This window comes from Tyto alba, unplaced genomic scaffold (assembly GCF_018691265.1).
Source record: "Tyto alba isolate M040663 unplaced genomic scaffold, T.alba_DEE_v4.0 Super-Scaffold_40, whole genome shotgun sequence".
In the NCBI taxonomy this organism is placed as follows: domain Eukaryota; kingdom Metazoa; phylum Chordata; class Aves; order Strigiformes; family Tytonidae; genus Tyto; species Tyto alba.
The window spans coordinates 37,108,594-37,128,781 of record NW_024881316.1 but is presented as its reverse complement, the minus strand read 5'-3'; the positions used below and the strand labels follow the sequence as shown (position 1 = coordinate 37,128,781).

The 20,188-nt window shown below is 34.3% G+C and overlaps 1 protein-coding gene across 2 annotated transcripts in view; it reads left to right on the top strand.

Annotated features, from left to right (window-relative positions):
- The window catches only part of NBAS (NBAS subunit of NRZ tethering complex), a 178,948-nt gene that overhangs the window by 134,218 nt on the left and 24,542 nt on the right, over positions 1–20,188 (top strand). For both annotated transcript variants that reach the window (XM_042803171.1, XM_042803170.1), the window contains 2 exons: positions 4,988–5,077; positions 7,422–7,617. In XM_042803171.1, coding sequence (XP_042659105.1) covers positions 4,988–5,077; positions 7,422–7,617 — 286 coding nt within the window. The remainder of the gene's footprint in view (positions 1–4,987; positions 5,078–7,421; positions 7,618–20,188) is intronic.

The following is a 20,188-nucleotide window of genomic DNA, read 5'->3' as shown; positions in this document are numbered from 1 at the left end:
AATGGGAAATACTTGAAATAATATCTTCCCTATTATGAAATTCAGTAAGAGGATAATATTGTAAAGAAGCATCACTGAATATAGGGAGCAGTTAAAAGAAGGGCTGTTTCTTGGCATTTCTTAAGCCTGCTGGTATTAATGTTGTTGCTGTGAATAAAATTGGATGCATCTCTGTCCTATGCTCAGATGTTAGCTTTTGAGCTACACCGTAACACAAAATATATTAACCACATTTTGTGCAATATTTGCATTTCAGGGGTAATGGGAAAAAAACACAATTAAAGAAGTAGTCTTGCCTGTGTACCTGGAATGACAGACTACTATTCAATAAAAGAACATTTCAAGAGAAGACTCTTCAAATTTATTTATTGGAACTTTGATATGTTACAGAGTGTTACTTTATACAATAGTTTTGAAAGACGTCATGTTGGAAAATTCCTTCCTTGACAGTAATCTTCAAAGTAGCAGCTGTAAGGTTATAACGCTGAACTTGGATTTTTTTATCGGTTTGGTGACAGGGAATGTGATTAACATATTGTAACCATAAGTGAAACAGGCATATATGGATGTGAAAAACGATGTTAGTGTTGGTGATTTGCCTGAAAATTAAGCATCAGTCCACCACTTCTGTGATTGAAAATATGCATCCTTTCTTTCCATTTCATTAACTACAACCCCCTCTTCAAACACAGTAAAATATCTTCTGTTATTAGTGTATTTACTGACTATTGAAGAAGAACCTTCTAGAAAGTATTATCTTTATGAAAGATTGAGTAAGTTACTTTTTGGCTTCATTTTTCAACAGCGTGCAATATCACAGATTTAAAAACTTTGACGCCTTCTCAGAAACAGAATTCTTGTTAAATAGAAGATACAGTTATTTGCCTAATATTAGCTACCTATATTGGAATTTCAGGAGCAGTACTGTACACTTCTGTTAAGTACTTTTATCTCTGTTGACTCTAGTTCTGGCACACAAAATTCAAAGTAGGAAGTCTTGCGTTGGTATGTATAAAAACTCTTCAGCAGTGCGTATCTGCATACTTTATACAACATATGTATTGGGCACTTCCTTGTTTGCCTATGGAAACAGCTACAGTAAATAAAAATCAGTTACCTCATCAGTAGAATTCATGGACTTCTGAAAAAAAAAAAAATTTGGTAATAACGGTACTCTGATTAGACTTATCTAAGATTCAGTCTAATCCTTTACCTAGGATCAGTCGCATGATATACTGGAGGCTTTTCATGATGAATGACTGTAGGCATGTTCATGGTTAGTTAGTCAGGGAACATAGTTTTTCTATTGAAGACATTATGGCCTCCTTCATTTGAAGCTCCTAAATTTATCTTAGACATCCAGATGGATGTAGCATTTGATGAAATTTTGGAAGTATTCACCAGGAAATGACAGGAAGGCTTTGGTGAAGTAATGGCCAGTCTTTTGTGAAGAAGGTAACACCAGCTTTGTTGGACTGGGTAGCTAACACAGTAAAAAAAAAAATTTTTTTTTTTTTTCCTTCTATCTCATCTCACTTGAGCAGGGGTCATATAGAGTAATTTTGTAATTTAGATATAATAATTTCATGGTATTTCTGATGGAAATGATGGTTTGGCATTATGATTTTTTTCCCCAGCTTTGTAGGATCAAACCACCAATATATTATTTTCTTACTTTCCTGATAGTTAGAGGAAACAAACAGAAAGAGGAAAATAATGCTGGAGAAATAAAGACGATATGAAGTATTTTCAGTGAATACTGTAATTAGGTTAAAGATTTAGATGAAGTTCACTTATTTTCCTTTCAAACATTCTTTGTGCTTTATTGTGTTTGAGGAGCTTGATTAAATATGCATCACTTTTTCTGAAGCTGAACTGAAATCAAAATAATCCTTTATCAGTGTAATTATGCCAGGCTTATACCTAGGAGTTCTGAGGTGAACACTGCATCCTGTTCTGTTGTTTAAAATGTGCATAAAATAGTATATAATCTGTGTGGAAGTCTTAACCTTCATTAATTATACTTGTTTCTGTTAGCTGTTTATTTTTAATCATTAATTATTAAGAAAAGAACAAGGCAACAATCTGTGGAAACTTAACATGATTATTTGTCTCATGAGCTGTAACCTCTTTTTAGTTTCTCTAACCACTAGGCAGTAAAGGCAATATTAAGCTTAAAAGAATGCTATCTTCCAATCTTTCTAGATTTCTTTTTAAAATACTTTCTTATTCTAGACAACAGTAACTTAACTGTTACCGATTCACTTTTTTTCTCCTTTCCTCCTGCTTAGTAGAATAGTACCTGTCTGTGTATGACAAACTTGAAGCTTTCTGTAAATGTTCATACATCTATTGTACTTGAGAACTGGCTTCACAGGTGTATTGTCTAAAACAGTGGGTTTCTGTTTTTAGAAATGCCCATTATCTTTTGCATATATGTTTCTTTTGACCTGAGTTTTTTTGAGGTGCTCAGAGCCTGGTTGCAACAGAAGCTAACAGCTTTCATTTCTAATCAGAGAGGTGAAGTGTTTTTGAAGAGCAAGTGCTAGGACTGTTAAGAACCAATCTCCAGAATTGAGGGTACCCAAAATATAATGTTTGCTGGTCAGTTTCCTTTGATATGGAAATTGCTTTATGTACACTAAAGATAATTTAGGGTAAGCAGAGCTATAAGATCTCCATTTTTGTAGTCCATGTCCTATTCTTTTCTAATTAAATCATCATTCTCTTCTTAGCATACAGGGTTTCTAAGCAATCTGGTTTTCTTTAGATATGCCATGTTGTGCCCTTTGCTGATGTCTTTTTATTACAGACTTAATTGAAAAAACAAAAAGCATAATAATACATGAAAATTTAAATCTGGCCTGTAAATAGAACATTAATGAAGTGGCTTATATCTCTTTTCACTCTGGGAACATATGTAAGATTTTCTTAGCCTTTTTTTTGTTTTTTTTAAATACAAATTTGAAACCATATTCTAATGCATGTACCTGCTGCGTAAAATGATTACTTTATTACTGCTGTTTTTTTTACCATTGCCACACTTCTGCAGTACTGGTGTAATCCTGTCATTTTTTTTTTCTTAGCAGAGCATTCAATTCAATTGTGTCTCCTTTTCTGTGAAAAATTCACTTTTCTTCATTTTTCTTTAGTCTGAAATTTTTTATGTTTTGTGGTTTGTTTTTTTTTTTTTTTGGAAACAGATTTTATCTTTTGAACACACATTATGTCTCTTCAGGAGCCTAAATTCCTGGGTAGTTCTGTAGTATAAATTATAATTTGATTGTTTCCAAATATTCTGAAGATGTTTGGGAAAAAATCTAGATGTAAATTTCACTCTTCTAAAATTTATTTAGGTGCCATATGATAGTATTGGTATTAAGAATGTCATTTCTATCATAGTCATATGTAACAGTATTTTTTGAGAAAAAAGGCTGGTATTATAAGCTTTCTACACCTGCTTCGAAATTATGAGTGCAGTATAGCAATTTAAAATGAATATATTAAGGTTTCATTGTGCAACAAATTATCTTGCATCTGTTCTGAATGGAGTCACATGTTGATTTTAAATCTAGTGTTCACTGAAGTGCTGGTCAGCTATTAAGATAAAAATAAAAACAGAAAAGTTGAAAGTTCTGAGTGCAGGAAGACATTAAAGGTTATAAAAATTCAGGTCTCTATGCCATATAATATAATAATTTTTTAGGCAGTATATTTACTTTACTGACGTAATAAATGACAAAATTATAAACACTCTCATAACTCCTGACAAAAATTTTGTGAAATATTGCAGTTATTTTTACACATTACTATCAGCTATACAGTGTATTTTTGCTTTACAGAGAACAGTCAGGATAGTCTGGACATGTATTCGTTCTTATTAAGAGATCATATAGGAAGAGGCTGACATATTTAGTAGCAGAAGAGCTTTGATATGCTGATGAACTGCAGAGAAAATACATTTATCTTTGGGTTTTTGAGTGATCTTTAGTAAGCTAGCTTTGGAACTATTTGCCTTTATTTTTCTTTAATGCAGCATTGTCAAACTCTGAGAGGCAAAACTGTTGTTTTGCTAGTTCATCCAGGCATCATTGCCTCTGCAGTGGTTTCCACGAAGAGACAGTGTGTGCTTTATTGGAGCACCAGTGTAAAATCCTTCCCTCTTTCAGCACCAAGTCACATCTTAGGTTTGTTTTGCTGAAAATCTTAGCAGAAAATGTCAGTTTCATTGCATTATGAGTGAAGCTTTTTTCCTATAAGAGTGACATTTTTTTTTTTTTTTTCCCCTGCAATATTTACTACCTTTTGACCTGTGGAAGAACACTGTATTGTAACTGGAACATCTGAAGGGCAGCGTGATTCACATTTTTCTATTCCTACACATGCATAGTGAATGCCGTTGCATGGGTGGTTTGACCCTCCCCTTTCCACACATGCTATTCTTGACCATGTATTCCCTACTTCTTAATTTTCTTGGTTCTGGTAATCATGAACCTGGTTGATCCAACTGAAAATGAAGCCCAGAGGTGGGAGTAGGGGAAGAAATCTGCTGAATCACCAGACAGGATTTTCTTGACTCAGGTTACACTGAAGTTGTTTTAAACCAATAGTGATACTGCAAGATGGTATTTGAAAAGATGCTGACAATTATGTGTAGCCTTTAATCTGTTTGGTCAATATTGATGAGATCTTTAAGGTAATGAGATTACATTTGTATATCTTGCTGATTTAATCGGTGTTATAAATTATGAATTTTAGCTATTCTTTTTCTTTTAAGTTTCATGTAAATATTTTAGTATTTCTGTTTCCCACTCTTTTCTTGTTGCTCCTTGCATTACTTTGACATAAAAATAAAGGCACTAGTTAAGCAGGGGAAGTAGAAAATTGCTATAGTTGTTGAACAATTCATGTAAATCCTACAGGTAGATAGAATTAGATGCTATATGAAAGACCATTTTAATGGTAATTTTATGTCTCCCTTTACCAGGGGAAATGGTGGCTCATCTACATCAGTGGAAGATCCATTTGGAATCCTAGAAGGCATTGTTTCTGCAGTGCATGCAGGTGTTGAGAAAGGGTAAGAATTTCCTGTATGGATTCTTTATTTAAGAGTTTAAAAAATACTTCTCACGAAAGCATTGAAGGTACAATACTGAATAGGGATGATTTTTCTTCACAGAGATATGTATATCTGTAATGAATTTGCACTTAATTGTGTAAGACTTTATTCTGGAATAGGCTAGAATTTATCAGGATCAAAATCTGAGCCCTAACAGAAGCTTTTACTTGATCTCTTGGAAGAAAGTAAGTCACTGAACCTAAAATTTAGATAACTGTATTATGGTGGTTTGAGAAAATGGGCTTTCTGCTGTGACTACTGCAGATTGTATATCTACTAGGAGTACTTTGGTGCTTTTGTTTCAGTTTAGTAGATAAATTACAAATAATAATGACTCACTTTCAGATATCGGGATTTAGATATCTAAATTTACCAATATTTGTAGGGTATAATACAGAAACAATTTCACAAATTCTCTATGATACTTCACTATTTTTTTTTTCTTCCTCTTTTGGGTTGTCCTTATGTGAGGTCATATAATGCTCTATGTTTCGCTGACATTTTCTATTGCATTTCTAGTAGAGACAAAGGAAAAAATAAGATCAGTTTTCTTTACAAATGTACAAAGAACTCATTTATGACATAATAGTAATAATAAACCCTCTTACTCTCTGGTAGACACAGAAAAACAATTACACTATAGTGTGAAGGCTTCTTCACTGACATTAAATTAGTCAAATATTAAATACTGAAGAAGACTGAACTGATGTGAATATACAGTAAATCTCATTTGCAATATTCTAGGGTAGAATGGGAGAGTCAGTACTTCATTCTGAGATGCACTTTCTGGAGTCTTTTATTTGTGTACTTCATCAACATTTAACTGCTGAAACAATAAGCTGAAGTGAAAGTCACTGTGATTACAAGAGATTGTTTACATTCATTTAAATACTTTTTCTTATTTATCGCCTTAAACCTCAGCTATTCAATTTACAAAATACAAATTTTTCCCTCAGGAAAACATATATAAACATCAAGTGTGAGATCCACAAAACTCTTAAAGTATTCCAGCAGGTCCTTTTAATTCCCAAACTTTTAATTTACAGTTTGAATGCCACCTGTTTAGCAGAAGCATGTCTAATTTAGCTGAAGTTCTGAGCTAACATCATCATTCACACAATATAAAGCCTAAGTAAAATTGAAATCCTTATAATATGAAAACCTGTGCTGTCAATGTTTATTATTTCAGAGTTGCGAGACAGGTTAAATTGGTGTTTTCTGTCTGATATTACTTTCCCATCTGTCTTGTTAAGACAAATAAGGCAACATTAGTTATAAATCACACTCCACCTGAAACCACTTTCATGATTTATTCTTTTTAATAGAAAAAAAAAAAAACTTTACTTCAAAATACTACTAAAAGATATCAGAACAGCATTTACTGGTTTCTTACATACTAGTTTACAGTCTCTAAGGGACATAACAGATTATTCTGTCTGCAACTGCTAGCTGGTTGGTGAGTTCATGGTAATCTGTGTACTGTAAATGCTTTCAGAAAGTTAGAATGTACTCAATATAATACACTTTTTGAATCAAATGATTTAATTAAGAGTTTTTCTAATTGGACAAGTCAGAAAAAACCCACAATTTAGCGTTTTTTAGGATCTCTTCATCTCCCTTCCCGATTCGCCACCCCCACACACCCCACCACCCCCCCACCCCCCCCACCCCCCCCCCCGGATTATGAGCATTTTACAGTCTTTATCATAGTAGAACATATAATAATCAAGCTGTCTAGAAATGGTACAGAAAAAAATAAGAAATGGCTAGAGCTACAATCAGGAGAAACTAATTTGTGTATGTGGACTGTAGAAAAGGGACTTGTAAGGAAAGAAAGAGAATATAGGGCAATATGAATAAGCATCGGCTATAAAAATGTCATACTTGAAATGCAAGCAGTCAAGCTGTTTTTCCATAAAGTCGGATGGCATGATAGTACAGGCATCAGTCAGGACCAGACACCATAAAAAGTCTTGGATTTTCAGGTGCTGAAATCCAACACCATTACAATACAGTTGGCAGTCAGAGTAGTAAGTGGGAGAATATGTAACTGTGTAGATGAATTTCTGTGGTATTACATGGTTATTAGAAGTTCAGAAAAAGTTTTTACACCACTTTTTAGCTTTAGGCACCTGGTTTACAAGGGCTAGCTTCTCTGCAATCTCACAGAGGTGAGCTCTTCCATTGCCAGTGTTATGTAATTGTTATGTATTGAATGTACTTGTTAACAGATTTGAAAATACATGTAGTATTTTCATTAGGATTACCAAAACCTGTTTAACACAGTATTGTTTAATTACAGGGAGAAAATAGTTTCTTCAGATGACCTTCTGGAGTGGTTGAGACCTTTCTGTGGTGACGACTCTTTAGCAGTGAAGCCTCGCATCAGAGTACTTCAAATTCTGGAGCAAGCCTTCCGTCTCAGTGATGAGGATAGCAAGCTGCTTGTGTACTTCAGGACACAGGCTGTTCTCAGAGCTTGCTGGCCTGAAACAAAGGTATTGATTGCTTTAAATGATAGCATAAGACTTTTTATGCAAGGATTATATGAGGAAATTCTGGTTTGCAATATATGGTTGTGATGCATCCTGCTGGTATGGGAACTAATCCTACCTTCCTTTTGAATCCGGATTCTAATACATTATGATTCTTAAAAAACCAAAATTACGTAAAGTTAATGGGCTCCTCAGCTTTTGTTTGAGATCAGGAGTACATAATACTGAACTAGATTAAACACAAATTATTTTCTTCCATGTCAAATATTGACTTTGAAGTTTTTTGTATATTCGTTCTTTGCTGACCATTTTTTCCGTCAATTTTACCTTCCCTCTTCTACTTGGTGTGACATAGTCAGAATAAGAATTACTGGTCATTGTCTTTGTTTTTTTTCTGAGGTCTTTAGGTATTATTCTGTGAATGTGTGGTAGGAACATTAAGGACATTCTCAAACGGAAAGACTTGATTGATAGGGAATGCATTTGCTCACAGTCAGCTATTGTCTCTTAAGAGGCAGCACCTAAAAACTGAAAGACAGTAGTTGCTTAAAAATAGTTCGTACCTTTAACTGCCCAAGTGATAGTTCTAACTCTTTTTCAGTGTAAAGTCAGGAAAAAAAATATGGTGAAATCATTGGTGAAAGAAGTTACTCTTAGCTATTTCTTTCCATCTAAGAGAGACACGGCATTTGTAGTTCAAGTTTTCATGTCTAAAACAGATTAACTTTTTTTCTTAATTAAAAGGTCACAAAATGCATAACTTTCATTTTTTCAGTATATGGAGAAGTTGATCTAAGACTGGTAAGGATCATCAAGTAGATGTTCTCAGGAGTGAAAATGCTCGAGTCTGTCAAGTAGAATATTCAAAATTCCATATATATAATAAGGCTCTTGTTGGTTATTCATTAATATTTTAACTGCTCTATTTCATGACTCATTTTAGTGAAGTGCATATCAGTATATGTATTTTGAGAGGTTCTGCATTTCTAAGTACAATGAAAATATACTAAAGCTTAACAGGAAGAAGTAGTCTTGTCTTTGATGCTTATTCCCTTTTCAAATCATGTAAGTATCTTGCTGCACTTGCTGCATGTAGAATTTTTCAGAAGCAGAGCTACTTTTTGTCCATTTTCTAAATGCCTCCCCCCCATGCCAAGACCTTATGGAACTAAAATAAAATATTTCTAATAGTTCCTCAAAAAATGTATGCACAAAACCATTTTATATTCATATAAAACAAAAGCAATATATCAGTTTTGACTCACTGTGCTAAGATCATCCAAGGGAATAATCCTAATAAAAATCTTAAAAGAAAATGCTTATCTCTTGCTTTCTTTAGAAATTGCTTTTTCTCTTGCATTCACAGTAATACCGGCACTTAACTCCTCAGCTGGTCTTCAGGTGTCTGTCTGTGATTGGATTCTTTTGACAATCCTTTGTCAATATTTGTGTTGTCTGTGACCTGGTTTCCATTCCAAAGCATTTCAAGTCTAAAAGATTCAACTAGAGTATCTTTCAAGAAAAAAGTTACAGGTAGATAATAGCTTTCAGCCATGTCTGTAGAAGACAGAAAAAGAACCTGTATTTAACACAAACCTTGTTTGAGAAATAGATAAGATCACTTTTATTTTCTCCCATAATCTGGTAAGTCAAAATGTACGTAACTTGACAACATGAAACTCGCATCCATTTATTTGCTTTACGTGATGTTTTAGGAATTAAGTGAAAGCAGTGTATACACTACTAGTGCAGGTGTAGCTCACTGCACACCCAGACCTGCGAGGCCTCTGAGCAGAGCTGCTCCCCAGCCTGGCTGTCCCAGGCACCCCGTGGCTCTTAAACCTCATGCAATTCTTGTTGGCCCAATCATCCCGCCTGTTCAGGTCTCTCCATATAATCAGTTAATAATTTCTGTTTCCTAAAGTGGTTGGCTTTTAAAAAACTCCTAGTTTCAAGCAGGAGAACATGCCTGCTTTTTGTGAGGAAAGAAGTTTGTACTGACTGTAAGCGGCAGTCCATTTACTTGTAACACTGAGTTGCTGATCATTTCAGTGCTCTACTCTTTTGCTGCTGAGTAAGCAAGTAGTGCAAGAAGTCATGTAGTAAAAAGTGTAAGTACTGTGCTAGGTAAGCTCAAACCTTTCACAGCTAATTGTATAAAAATATGTGTATTATCCTGTAAGATAAAATTCTCTGTATGTAGTATTTATTATTTAGCTAAGTTCAGAAATAGTTTTCATGCTTAGCAATAGTGAAAGTTGTGCTTATATGTACATATATAAAAATAATTGGGTTTTCACCCCAATACCTGCTATAGAGCGCAATTACAAGAGTCCTGTTGGAACATATTAAAAAAAAAATCTTAATTTTCATGTCAGTTCAAGCTAAACGTGATAAGTGAGAACCCTTTGTTTTCATTGAATATTTTGTGCTACGTAACTAATGTGTGATTTAGACAGAAGAGTCATATTCATTTGTCTGCTAGGTGCCAGTTACTGATAATTCAGAGTTCTTCACAAATATCCAAGGAAACAAATGAGTGATCTACTATCTAGACTATTTTTTTCTTTTTTTTTTTCTTCTAGTCAGTTGATGTCAAATGTTAATCAACAAGTTGATCTTAGAAGAAGCAAGCGATTACCTTATTTGATGATTAAGTTGGCTTAATTTGTGAAAATAGCATAATAAAATAGCATATTGAAAACTGTATACATTTCACAATCCTTCATGGTATGTTAGTGAAACAAGAACACTGCAGAATTTAGTAGTTACATGACTGCTGAAAAGCAAAGAAAAGGATTTGTATATGAGTTTTGGCAAAGCATTAATTAAGCAAGTTTGTCATGCAAGTTAATTCTTCAGATGCAAAGACCTTCAAAAGCAACCCTGTTCTACAGAAGGGGATCTTGAAGCACCATTTAAAAGTTTGATCAGGTTGATGGGTAATCCTGGGGGAAGCGGGGTCAAAAGGTAGACATGAGGAATCACATCTTTCAAACATGTGTTCAGACTGACATGTCAGTCTGTCTGCCTTGTCTATAGGTATCAATTTTTCTAGCATCACTACAGCTTTATTAATTTGGTCATCCTTTCTCATCCAGCAAAGTAGCAAAAAAAAATTATATTTAAAATAAAAGGAGGTGGAGGGGATGTGGATTGAATGCTCTTTTTAGAGGAATTTGTTTAAGGGTTGTTGGAGATTTTTTAAATTAAATTTCAAAAATGTATTTAGTATCTTACTTCCCCATTGTTTTATCCTTATTTGGTTGGCATTTCTTACATGCTTCTAGGGGATCCCTCTTTTCCTTTACCATTCCTTGGTACAAAGAGGGGCAGCAGAGATTCTAAAGAAGGAATGTGGATTCCTTTTGAGTAAAGATAAGTTTAATGATATTGCAGTGTTCAATTACCAGAAAATATGTGAAAGCCACCCTCAGTGTGTCTACTAATCCTCTTAGTCAGACTTTGCATACATCAAGGAGGGACTTAATATTTAATTATGCTCTTGGTGCTGTAAGTAGTGGTCCCACAAATCAATGTGCTGCTGGGAAACAGGCCAGCTCTTACAAAATTAAAAATGTACTTTATGGAAGCAGCTACCTATCAAACAGTCAGAAACACAGCAATTTCCAGTTCTCTAATGATTAGTTAACAAAATTAAAAATTCAGGGGTCCTCGTTTTTCAAAGGCTTGGGAGTCTTTAATTCACATTCCAGTAGCATCTCACACTACTGGAGGGAGGAGGCATGTGTTGTTTTAATCCCCTTGATGAATTTTATCTGAGCTCTTCAGGTTCTGTAATTTTCTAGTTAACTGGTGCATGAAAAATATGGGTCAAAATACTGACTTTTTTATATATAAAAAAATGGGGAGGGAGGGTAAGAAAAACAGTTTATAATGTTCATATCAAATTTTCACTTCATCCATCCAAGATGGGAAATCCATTTGTTTTCATTTAATATATAAAAATACAGTCTGTAATGACTCACAGCACTGTCTAACATATGTAAGGTATCAACTAACAGGTTAGGGGTATGTATGTAGTCATTCAGTTCCATGACCAGTTACAAGGCATAATTTACAGTAATAAGAATGGTTTTGCCCCAGGAACTTACAGTGGCACTAACAAAGCTTTTGTAGGTAAATCAAGGGTTAGTTCAAGATAAGAAGTTAATAATTGTGAAGCTTCTATAAGACACACCTTGTCTTAAAAGGATTGTTTAATTATTATGCAAATGCTAAATGTAATTTCTATTTTCATGCTACTTAAATGCAAATAGTTTTGTCATTTAGAGAAGGTAATCTCATTTAGCCTTTTGCCTCATTGTTATATTATGGGGCTTTTCATGATCTTGGGGTATACAGAGCTACTGAGGGCTAAGTATTTTTGAAAATTGCAAGGGGTATCTAATATGAATTTAAGACTGTAACTTCAGGCACCTTTCTTATTTTATATTTTTTTTTTCCCCCTAAAGTTTATCTTTGAAAAAATGCTGAATTAATCTGTATTTGTGTTGTGTACATCCCATACACATTTGCCTTTCCTTCATATAGGCAATGTGTATGCCATAGGCAATTTTTATGTTTCCCAGCAACCTTAATAATGTCTACATTAACATAATGACTTTCTGAGAGCATGGGTATGGTTTTCAAGCCTCCATTGCTCTTTTATTCCTCTTCCCCCAGTATATGAAAACTGCATATCTGTTCACATGATGTTTCTTCATATGACTTCATAAAGAAAGGTCTCAATGGGAAGAAGTCAATGTCCAGTGATTTTCAACTTTTTCCAATTGCCTCTACTGTGTCAGAGAGATTTAAACATAAAGATTTGGAAAGCACAGTGAGATTTAAGAAATCCCAGGTAATTCTGCTGAAGTCATTTATTGAGTAACCATGACCTGTATTTAACTTGATCTGGCAAAATACAAGTGAAGGAATTGTATCTGTTTAATCTTCAGCCATCTTTTATTTATGAAAAATCCTTAATTAGAAGAAGGATTTATGTTCCTATCAACTTTGAGTAAATTTGTTATGATGTTGTTTATAATTCTACAGACATTGTTTCTCTACTGGTAATGCATAAAAATTAAGTTTAAGAAATTTAATTTAAGTTTTAATTAATATTTTAAAACACTAATTTCTGTTCCTTGAAGATACAATTTATCCATATGAGAACATATGAAATGTATTTTTTTTCTGGGAACATAAATTGTAGCGTATATGATTGATTAAATACTTCAGGATGTAAATGAAATATTTCCCATTAGCTACACAAGTAAAATGGGTAAGACAAAGTGGAGAGAAAAGCCAGTATGGCTTGAGTGAACATGATGGTTTCAAATGCAAACCCTGGGTACTGCGGTATTCTGTGTCTAGGAACAGTTGCTTCAGAGGAAGATGAGAGGGGTCTGGAGTGGATTCATGGGAGATAATTCAGTTTCTATAATAGGTCTTTTGTAATGAAGGTATAAGTGAAGGATGGTATAAACATTCTGTATTCTGCTTTTATCTCAGTTTCAGAAAAAATAGGAGCTCATTAGTGATGTATTCAGAGTTCTGTTATTATATTGCAAACACGCTGAAACTTTGTAGAAGGATTTTTTTCTTCAGTCTCTCTATGTGATTTGGTATGTGCTGGTATTCTATGTTTTGTAGGATAGCAACATTTAGAAAATCAAGTCCGTGCTCCATTTTATATACTTAATCACTTTTTTCCTTATTCTGTTTACTTGATCTAAGTATAAATAATTCCGTTCATGTTACCTTATCCGCAGTGTTTTATATGTCTGTAACTATTCTCTGCTCTATCTCAGAGCCCACTGTGATGCGCAGTATGCTTCCTGAAAAGAGATAATTGAAGAAGTGAATGTGATGTCCTTGTGGAAATTAACAGTCCATGTTTATGCATCCCAACACCTTGATTGCTCTCTTGACTTCAGCTGTACATTAACCAGAGGTCTCTGAATTTCATTCAGTGAGACTCAGGATCCTGTTTTGACTTGATGAGGCTAATTTAGCATATTTTAAAATGTGATGGCTTTACCGTTTTTTTGTTTTATTTGCCACCATATGGTCATCTACTTACCCTAGATTTTTTTTTTAAGTCAGTTGGAAGTTTTTCTCTGCAATGTCCTTGATGAACATAAGCTAGGTCATTTGTGTGCAGTATTATACGTTCAATGCTTGCAGTCCTCAAGAAGCATAATTTCATTTATATAAGCAAAGAAGCAGTCATAAAATCATGAGAAATTCTGCTTTTTACCTTTACCATTTGATCATAAGCTGGTGGTTTGTGTTTTTAGGTTTTGTTCCTGTTATCAGATCAAATTCTTCATTAGTTTCTAGTAAGGGATGTTGTTAAAAGCCTTTGAAAATATAAGTAAATGGTAAAACTGTTTTTATTTAGGCATTATTTTGTTAATATCTTAAATGAGTATTTTGAACTGTGATGTTCAGTTGATACCATGCTTTTTTCATACAGTCAGTCATCTTGCTAGGTGACACTGTATACTCTGTATCGTCTAAGGAGCCCCTCTCAGGTATTTTTAAAATTGTTCTTTGTAGTAATTTCTGCTGGTTCATGTTGGTTGAGAGAGTGAGGGATTTTATCCATATTATTGCTGTTATTACAGAGGGACTCAGCTATGATGACTGTGACTTCTACAACTTTCACTATAACAAATCAAAAAGAAAAACACCAACTACAGTGCTTACATAACACAATTTGGTATGACAGTTGCATGATGCTACCTTAACTTCTGATTATTTTTATGGTTGCAACAGAGCTATTAATTTATTTGTGATAACCATCCATTTGGTACCTTAAGTGCTGCTGGTCTGGGTCATAAATATGGATAAACAATAGAGGAGGGATTTTGCATTAAAAATCAAACTAATTATTTTGCTTTATTTTAAATAGAAAATAGTAGTACTGAAATATTGAAGTCAACATCAACAACCTGTTGTTTCTAAAAGAAGATATCTTAATTTATTGTGGGTTGTTCTTTATAAAAATGCATCTTTTACTTTATCAGTTTAGCCTATCTGCATAATGACATCTTGGAAAGATTAATTTCGACAAGTTTCCATTTACATGAAAACAGCATTTAAAATAATTTTTCCCCTATTAGCAAGACTTGCAAACTGTGATTGTTGTGACACCAGTTGTACATGCAGTTAAATACTGTGAGCTTGTGCATGCACTGCTGCTTGATGGTAGCAATGATCAGAAAAGGAAAATTGAAAAGCCATTTGCACAAGTTATGAGCGGAAAGAGCTGATGCTAATTTAACAGTTTAAAGTTGAAAGTAATACTTAAGGATTAAGATGTTTTCATTGCTAGGCTGCATCTTCCAACACCCTTTTCTGTTCTAAATATAGAGTACCTGTATTATAGATAGATTATGAAACATGAAACAGTGATTAGTAGTAGCTGGCACATACAAGTAAAATGACCTATGTGTTTTTAAGTCCCTTGTGTTGCACAGATGTTAGTTTTAGCCATGATTTGCACAGATCCAAATTTTTACCTATTAACTGACAACTAGTTAACACACATTTTAAATTACATGTATGTTAATCCTCTTTCAGCTAGCTAGATATATAAATCTTTCAAATGCATCATTTTTTTTCTTTATTTGCCCTTATCTCTCTGTCAGTAGCTATGTACAGTCTTCAGAGGTTTTCTCTGTGCTGAAATGTATTTGCAGATTAGGACATAGTCTCCTGCAGAATACAAATGAATGGATTTTATTTTCTGCACGAGTTATGCACTTTTATGGATTAGGCAAAGCATTTGTGTTTACTGAATCTATATGCATTTCTTACTGTTAGTGAGCTGCATGACAAGCAGATAAGGAATTAAACAATGTATAAATGAGTTCAGAAGAAAAAGTTCCTGGGTATGTCTACAAGACAGTCACCTCAGTGTGTGGCTGAGCCTTTGTTTAATTCATCACTGATAGGCTTCAACTTGATTTTAATGTAAACTTGAATCCCACAACTTGCTTATGTTCGCTGGCTTCAGTTTGAGCAAGATTTGACCTGTGAGATTATGCACGTGCCTCTAGTATCTGCTTATATCAGGCTTTCATGTGTGGTCAGCACTTATGTTCATCATAATTTTTAATATGTGAAGTCCAGCTTTGGGGAAAGTGCAAGAAAGACTCCTTTGGGGTAGGAGGGTTGTGAACACTTGAGTGTCATGAAAAACTCTAGACTTCGGTTTTAATTTTGTATTGATTGCTCCAAGATTGTTGTTTTGGTAGCAGACACTTCCTTCTGGTCTGTCAGGCAGTGGCTGTTTTTACAAAGTCTAGGTCATAGCAGCCCACATTCTCTTTGAGTTCAGGATTTGGAATATGTTCCACCGTGAACTTCTGTCTCCATGTTGGTCTTAAACTCAGATGAAGGGGAGATGTGAGGTAGGCCTTTGCATCGCTGTCTCAGGTTTTATTCCCCCTAATAGTGGAATTCAACAGTACATTGAATGCGGTGTTTTTTTTTATTTTTTGTTGGTTTTGGTTTGTTGGTTTTTTTTAAGTGGACATTCCTTAATAAAGCTGTTGCTTTATATTAACTGGGATAAGCATATGCTGTATAAATACGTTCTTTAAACTATATTTCTTAATTGCCTCTAACTCTGTACATGGCAATATGTTGCTAGGACATAGAGTGAAAGGTACTACATCACATTAATGTTTAAACTTCAAAATTTCTATAAATACTGGGGAAAGAACTTGAAGGAGATACTAAGTTTCAGTTGAAGTCTGTAAAATAAATCTTTGAGAAGCAACTTTTGCTTCACCTCATTGACTCCTGTTCAGCTGCCTTGTGGGAGTACATTTTGCATATGGAAAACTGTAAGCTTACTTGAGTTCCTGTATTTCCTCAATTCCATTGGGAAACTGCATATAACAAAATATTGTGTGCCCAGTGTGTTTTCATAATGTAAATTTTAATTAGTGTTGTGAGTACATAAAAATGTCAGTGCTCGTTCAGATCACGGTTCAGTTGAGCCCATTATTCTGTCTCCAACAGTGGCCAAAAAAGCAGACATGGAAGGAAGAGTAGGAAAATGAAAAGTATATATGAAACTTACTCCAATATTGCCCTCATCTGTGGGTAGTCAGGGTGGTTTAATCATGAATAAGAACTGGAAATAACTGTGTAGACGAGCTGTAAATTCAGGTGTTACTGTGTCAAGAACAAGTAAGTGGAATCCTGATAAAATCAAATAAGGAAGATTTACCTTTTGGTTGATAGGTGGGAATAATTTACCAGAATAATATTAAAATTGTTTACACCTTAAACTTGTTTACTTAAGTCAAAAGAGTGTAAGTCTATTTGGAAGACTTCTACCTCAAACAGAAGTTCCAATTGTAGAGCAAAATTATTGGAAAAAAATTGTGTACAGAGATATGTAGATTATCTGAGCAGGTTGCAATAATGGCTTCTTCCATCACTAAAATCTCTTAAACTTTTGAGAATGAGACTATAAATATAGTGAGGAAAAAATAGTAAGGAGAAAGAGTAGTAGTTCCCCACATCTCCTTCTTCTTGGGATCTCTGACTTCCAGTGTATGTCTCATAAATCAGGTTAGTTCACTCATTTTTAACCTTTTCTGTATGGCTATAAGTGAGGTCTACCCCTAACCTGCCTTTAACCAGGTATCTCAAACTGTCCATGCCCAAGCTTGCAGCTCTGCTCTCATGGTTACTCTTGACTTTCTTTTTCATGTCTGCTCTTGCCCAGACACCGATGAATGGGTGTGTGAATAACATGGTGGTTGATTCTTCCTAACCTGTTACTACTCTCCCCAGCCTGATCCTGCTATGTCTTCAAGGATTTCCCTCTCAATCACAACTTAAAAGTTTTATTTTTAAAGAAACTCTGGTTTGGAAATGATGGGATGGTGGTAGTGTGCTGGAGTATAGTGCTTGTGGTTTTGCCTTTAAAAAGGGTTTATTGTTGCTCCGGGATGTGAAGGTCTTAAATTAGATATTTCAATATGTGCTTGTGGTTTTGCTTTGTTTCACAAGTATATAATGTGTCTAATATCGATGTTGATAGTCTGTCTAGCATCTTGAAACAGTTTGATGAGAAGAAAATAAGTAATAGCCTTTAAAAACTCCTAATCTTATCTTTGCAGGATCAGTGGCTATACAATTTCAGGAACAGTGATACACTTGCAGTTTGTTTTTGCTGGTGATTTTTTACATTTGTGTTCATATTGTGAATAATTAACCTTCAAATATCTATTTAACTTAGTTTGTAATTTTATATGTCCTTGGTAACAAGCTTTTAACTTGCAGTCTTGTACTGGAAGTACATTTCAATAGCTTATTTTTGTGCAGTCTTTTCAGTAGCCATGCAGATACCAGCAGAATAGGGAACAAAAAACTACAGGTTGACCCACAAAATGGGAAGATTAATTTCTGCAGTTACCAACATGCCTGGCCTGTTTGTGTAGGAAGGGCAGTATTTTCTTTGCTGATTTACCTAGTTAGATTGTAAACTCCTTAAGGCGAGATTGTTGTATTTTTGTGCTGTGAACAGCACACCAAGATGGCAATTACAGAAATTCTATCAAATTGATATCAATCCTTTTGGTCACTGTTTATAAACCATGTTAAGCCCTGTCTAATTAGTGGAAGCAAGTTTTAGCAACACCATTCCCTATCTTAACTCTGAATAAAATCTTTCATGTCAGATCTGCCTATTATTTTAAAATGCAGCATAGATGGAACTCTCTACCACTAGTGTTTGGGGGGGATGAGATAAACAAAAACATAGTTCATTTTCCAAGAGACTCCTGACAAATTGAAAACGTATTGTAGCAATAAGGAACAACTCAAATGCCTGCTTAGTGTTTATATTTTCAATGCCATATTAATTCAAATTTATGCTGCAGTGATGAACATGAACATATTCTGAAATATTTACAATTACAATCTGGTGGATGTAATAAAATGAATTTTACAATCGCATAAATCGGTAGGTTTTTGGTTGTAGCTCTTGGAAACCACAAACGTGTCTGCCTTTAATATAGGGAGTTGGTTTTAAGCATGGATGTAGATTCTCTCAATAAACAAGCAGTTACAATGAAGGAAAATATTTTTCTGATTTCTACATCTTGATTCTTTGGTTACAAACACCCTTGTCGGTTATTTCCTTAGAACATTAGTAGTGAACAAAATCTGTTGATAAAAAACATGGCTCTGCTATGCTCGCAGGGAGTAAAAATATAATTTGCAGAACAGATTTCATTGAGTAGAGGGAGGTGGAGGTCTGTCTGCTTTAGTTTTCCTGCTCACCATTCTCATATGTAAATAGACAGCATTTTGTATTTTATCTCAAGTGAAGGAGAGGATTGGATTGGCTGCATCTTTTTATTGGTATTTCCATTTTTTAAACAAAAGTCTCTCCGGATTATCAGCCAAGTCAGTCAGGACTGGATTCTCAAATTATATAGCTTTAGCAATAAAGCATTTACAACTCCATGAGACATCTCTGTCCTTTAGGATCAGAAGAACATTATATAGTGGATATCTATGCCTCAGGGATGCAATTTAGATACAGCAACATTCCAGTTTTGCTGTAAACACTGATTTTAAATTAACTTAAATTTCAAGAATGAGATAACGTGCTGAACTAAACAACTGATCCTGTGATCTGCCACGCCAAAGGTTTTCTTTATCAGTTATGTGTGATGTCCACAGCTTTATTTAACTTTGCCATTCTTCAAGTGTATCATCTAAGTTTTCATAAAATACTAGGTTTCTAAAAGCTACACAACAAACTTTTGAGGGAACTTTTCATATTTGGGCTCCTTCATGTGTGTCATGTGATGAGTATCTATAAAGCAATAACAAATCCATGGAACAAGATGATGAGTCAAAACTTTGTGCATTGAAAGTAAATAAAGCATGTTGAGTGGTTTCAATATTTTAGGCATCCAATAGGATCCGATCTGTGAAGGAAAAGAACGATATAAATCTTTGAAAGATTTTATCAAGCAGAACATTTTTGGGTTTTATTTGAGGAGGGATTGTAAGCACATTAAGTTTTTATTTCAGCACTGGATATAAAGAACATGTTTTCCAAGTTTACTCGGGATGGCTGAAGTCAGATAAAGGATATGTTTGTGCTCAGATAATGTACTGTTGAGTTTATAAGTATCTCAACCAACTGCCAGATTCCTCCTTTTATTTAGACTTTAACAATAAAAGTATCCATGCCGTAAAATCAAATAGTTTAAAAAGCTTTTGGGAATCTTGTCTGATACAACTTCCTACTAGCAAAATGATGTTAGAACTGAGATATTTTGTCCAATTGTTTGATAAATAAATGGACCCCAGCAATAAATTTTTCATCAATTATTTTAGTTTTCCTAAGATTTGCAAGTTACAGCAGTAGAATACTCTCCCTGTAAGAGAATGGGTGATTGAACATACGCTACGTCAAGTACTGGTTAGCAGACCATAACTACTGGAGGAAAAATAGCTGTTCTGATGGCTAAAATCAGGTAATTCAGTTAAGTGTACTGTGTGGCCATAGTAAAAGACAAAC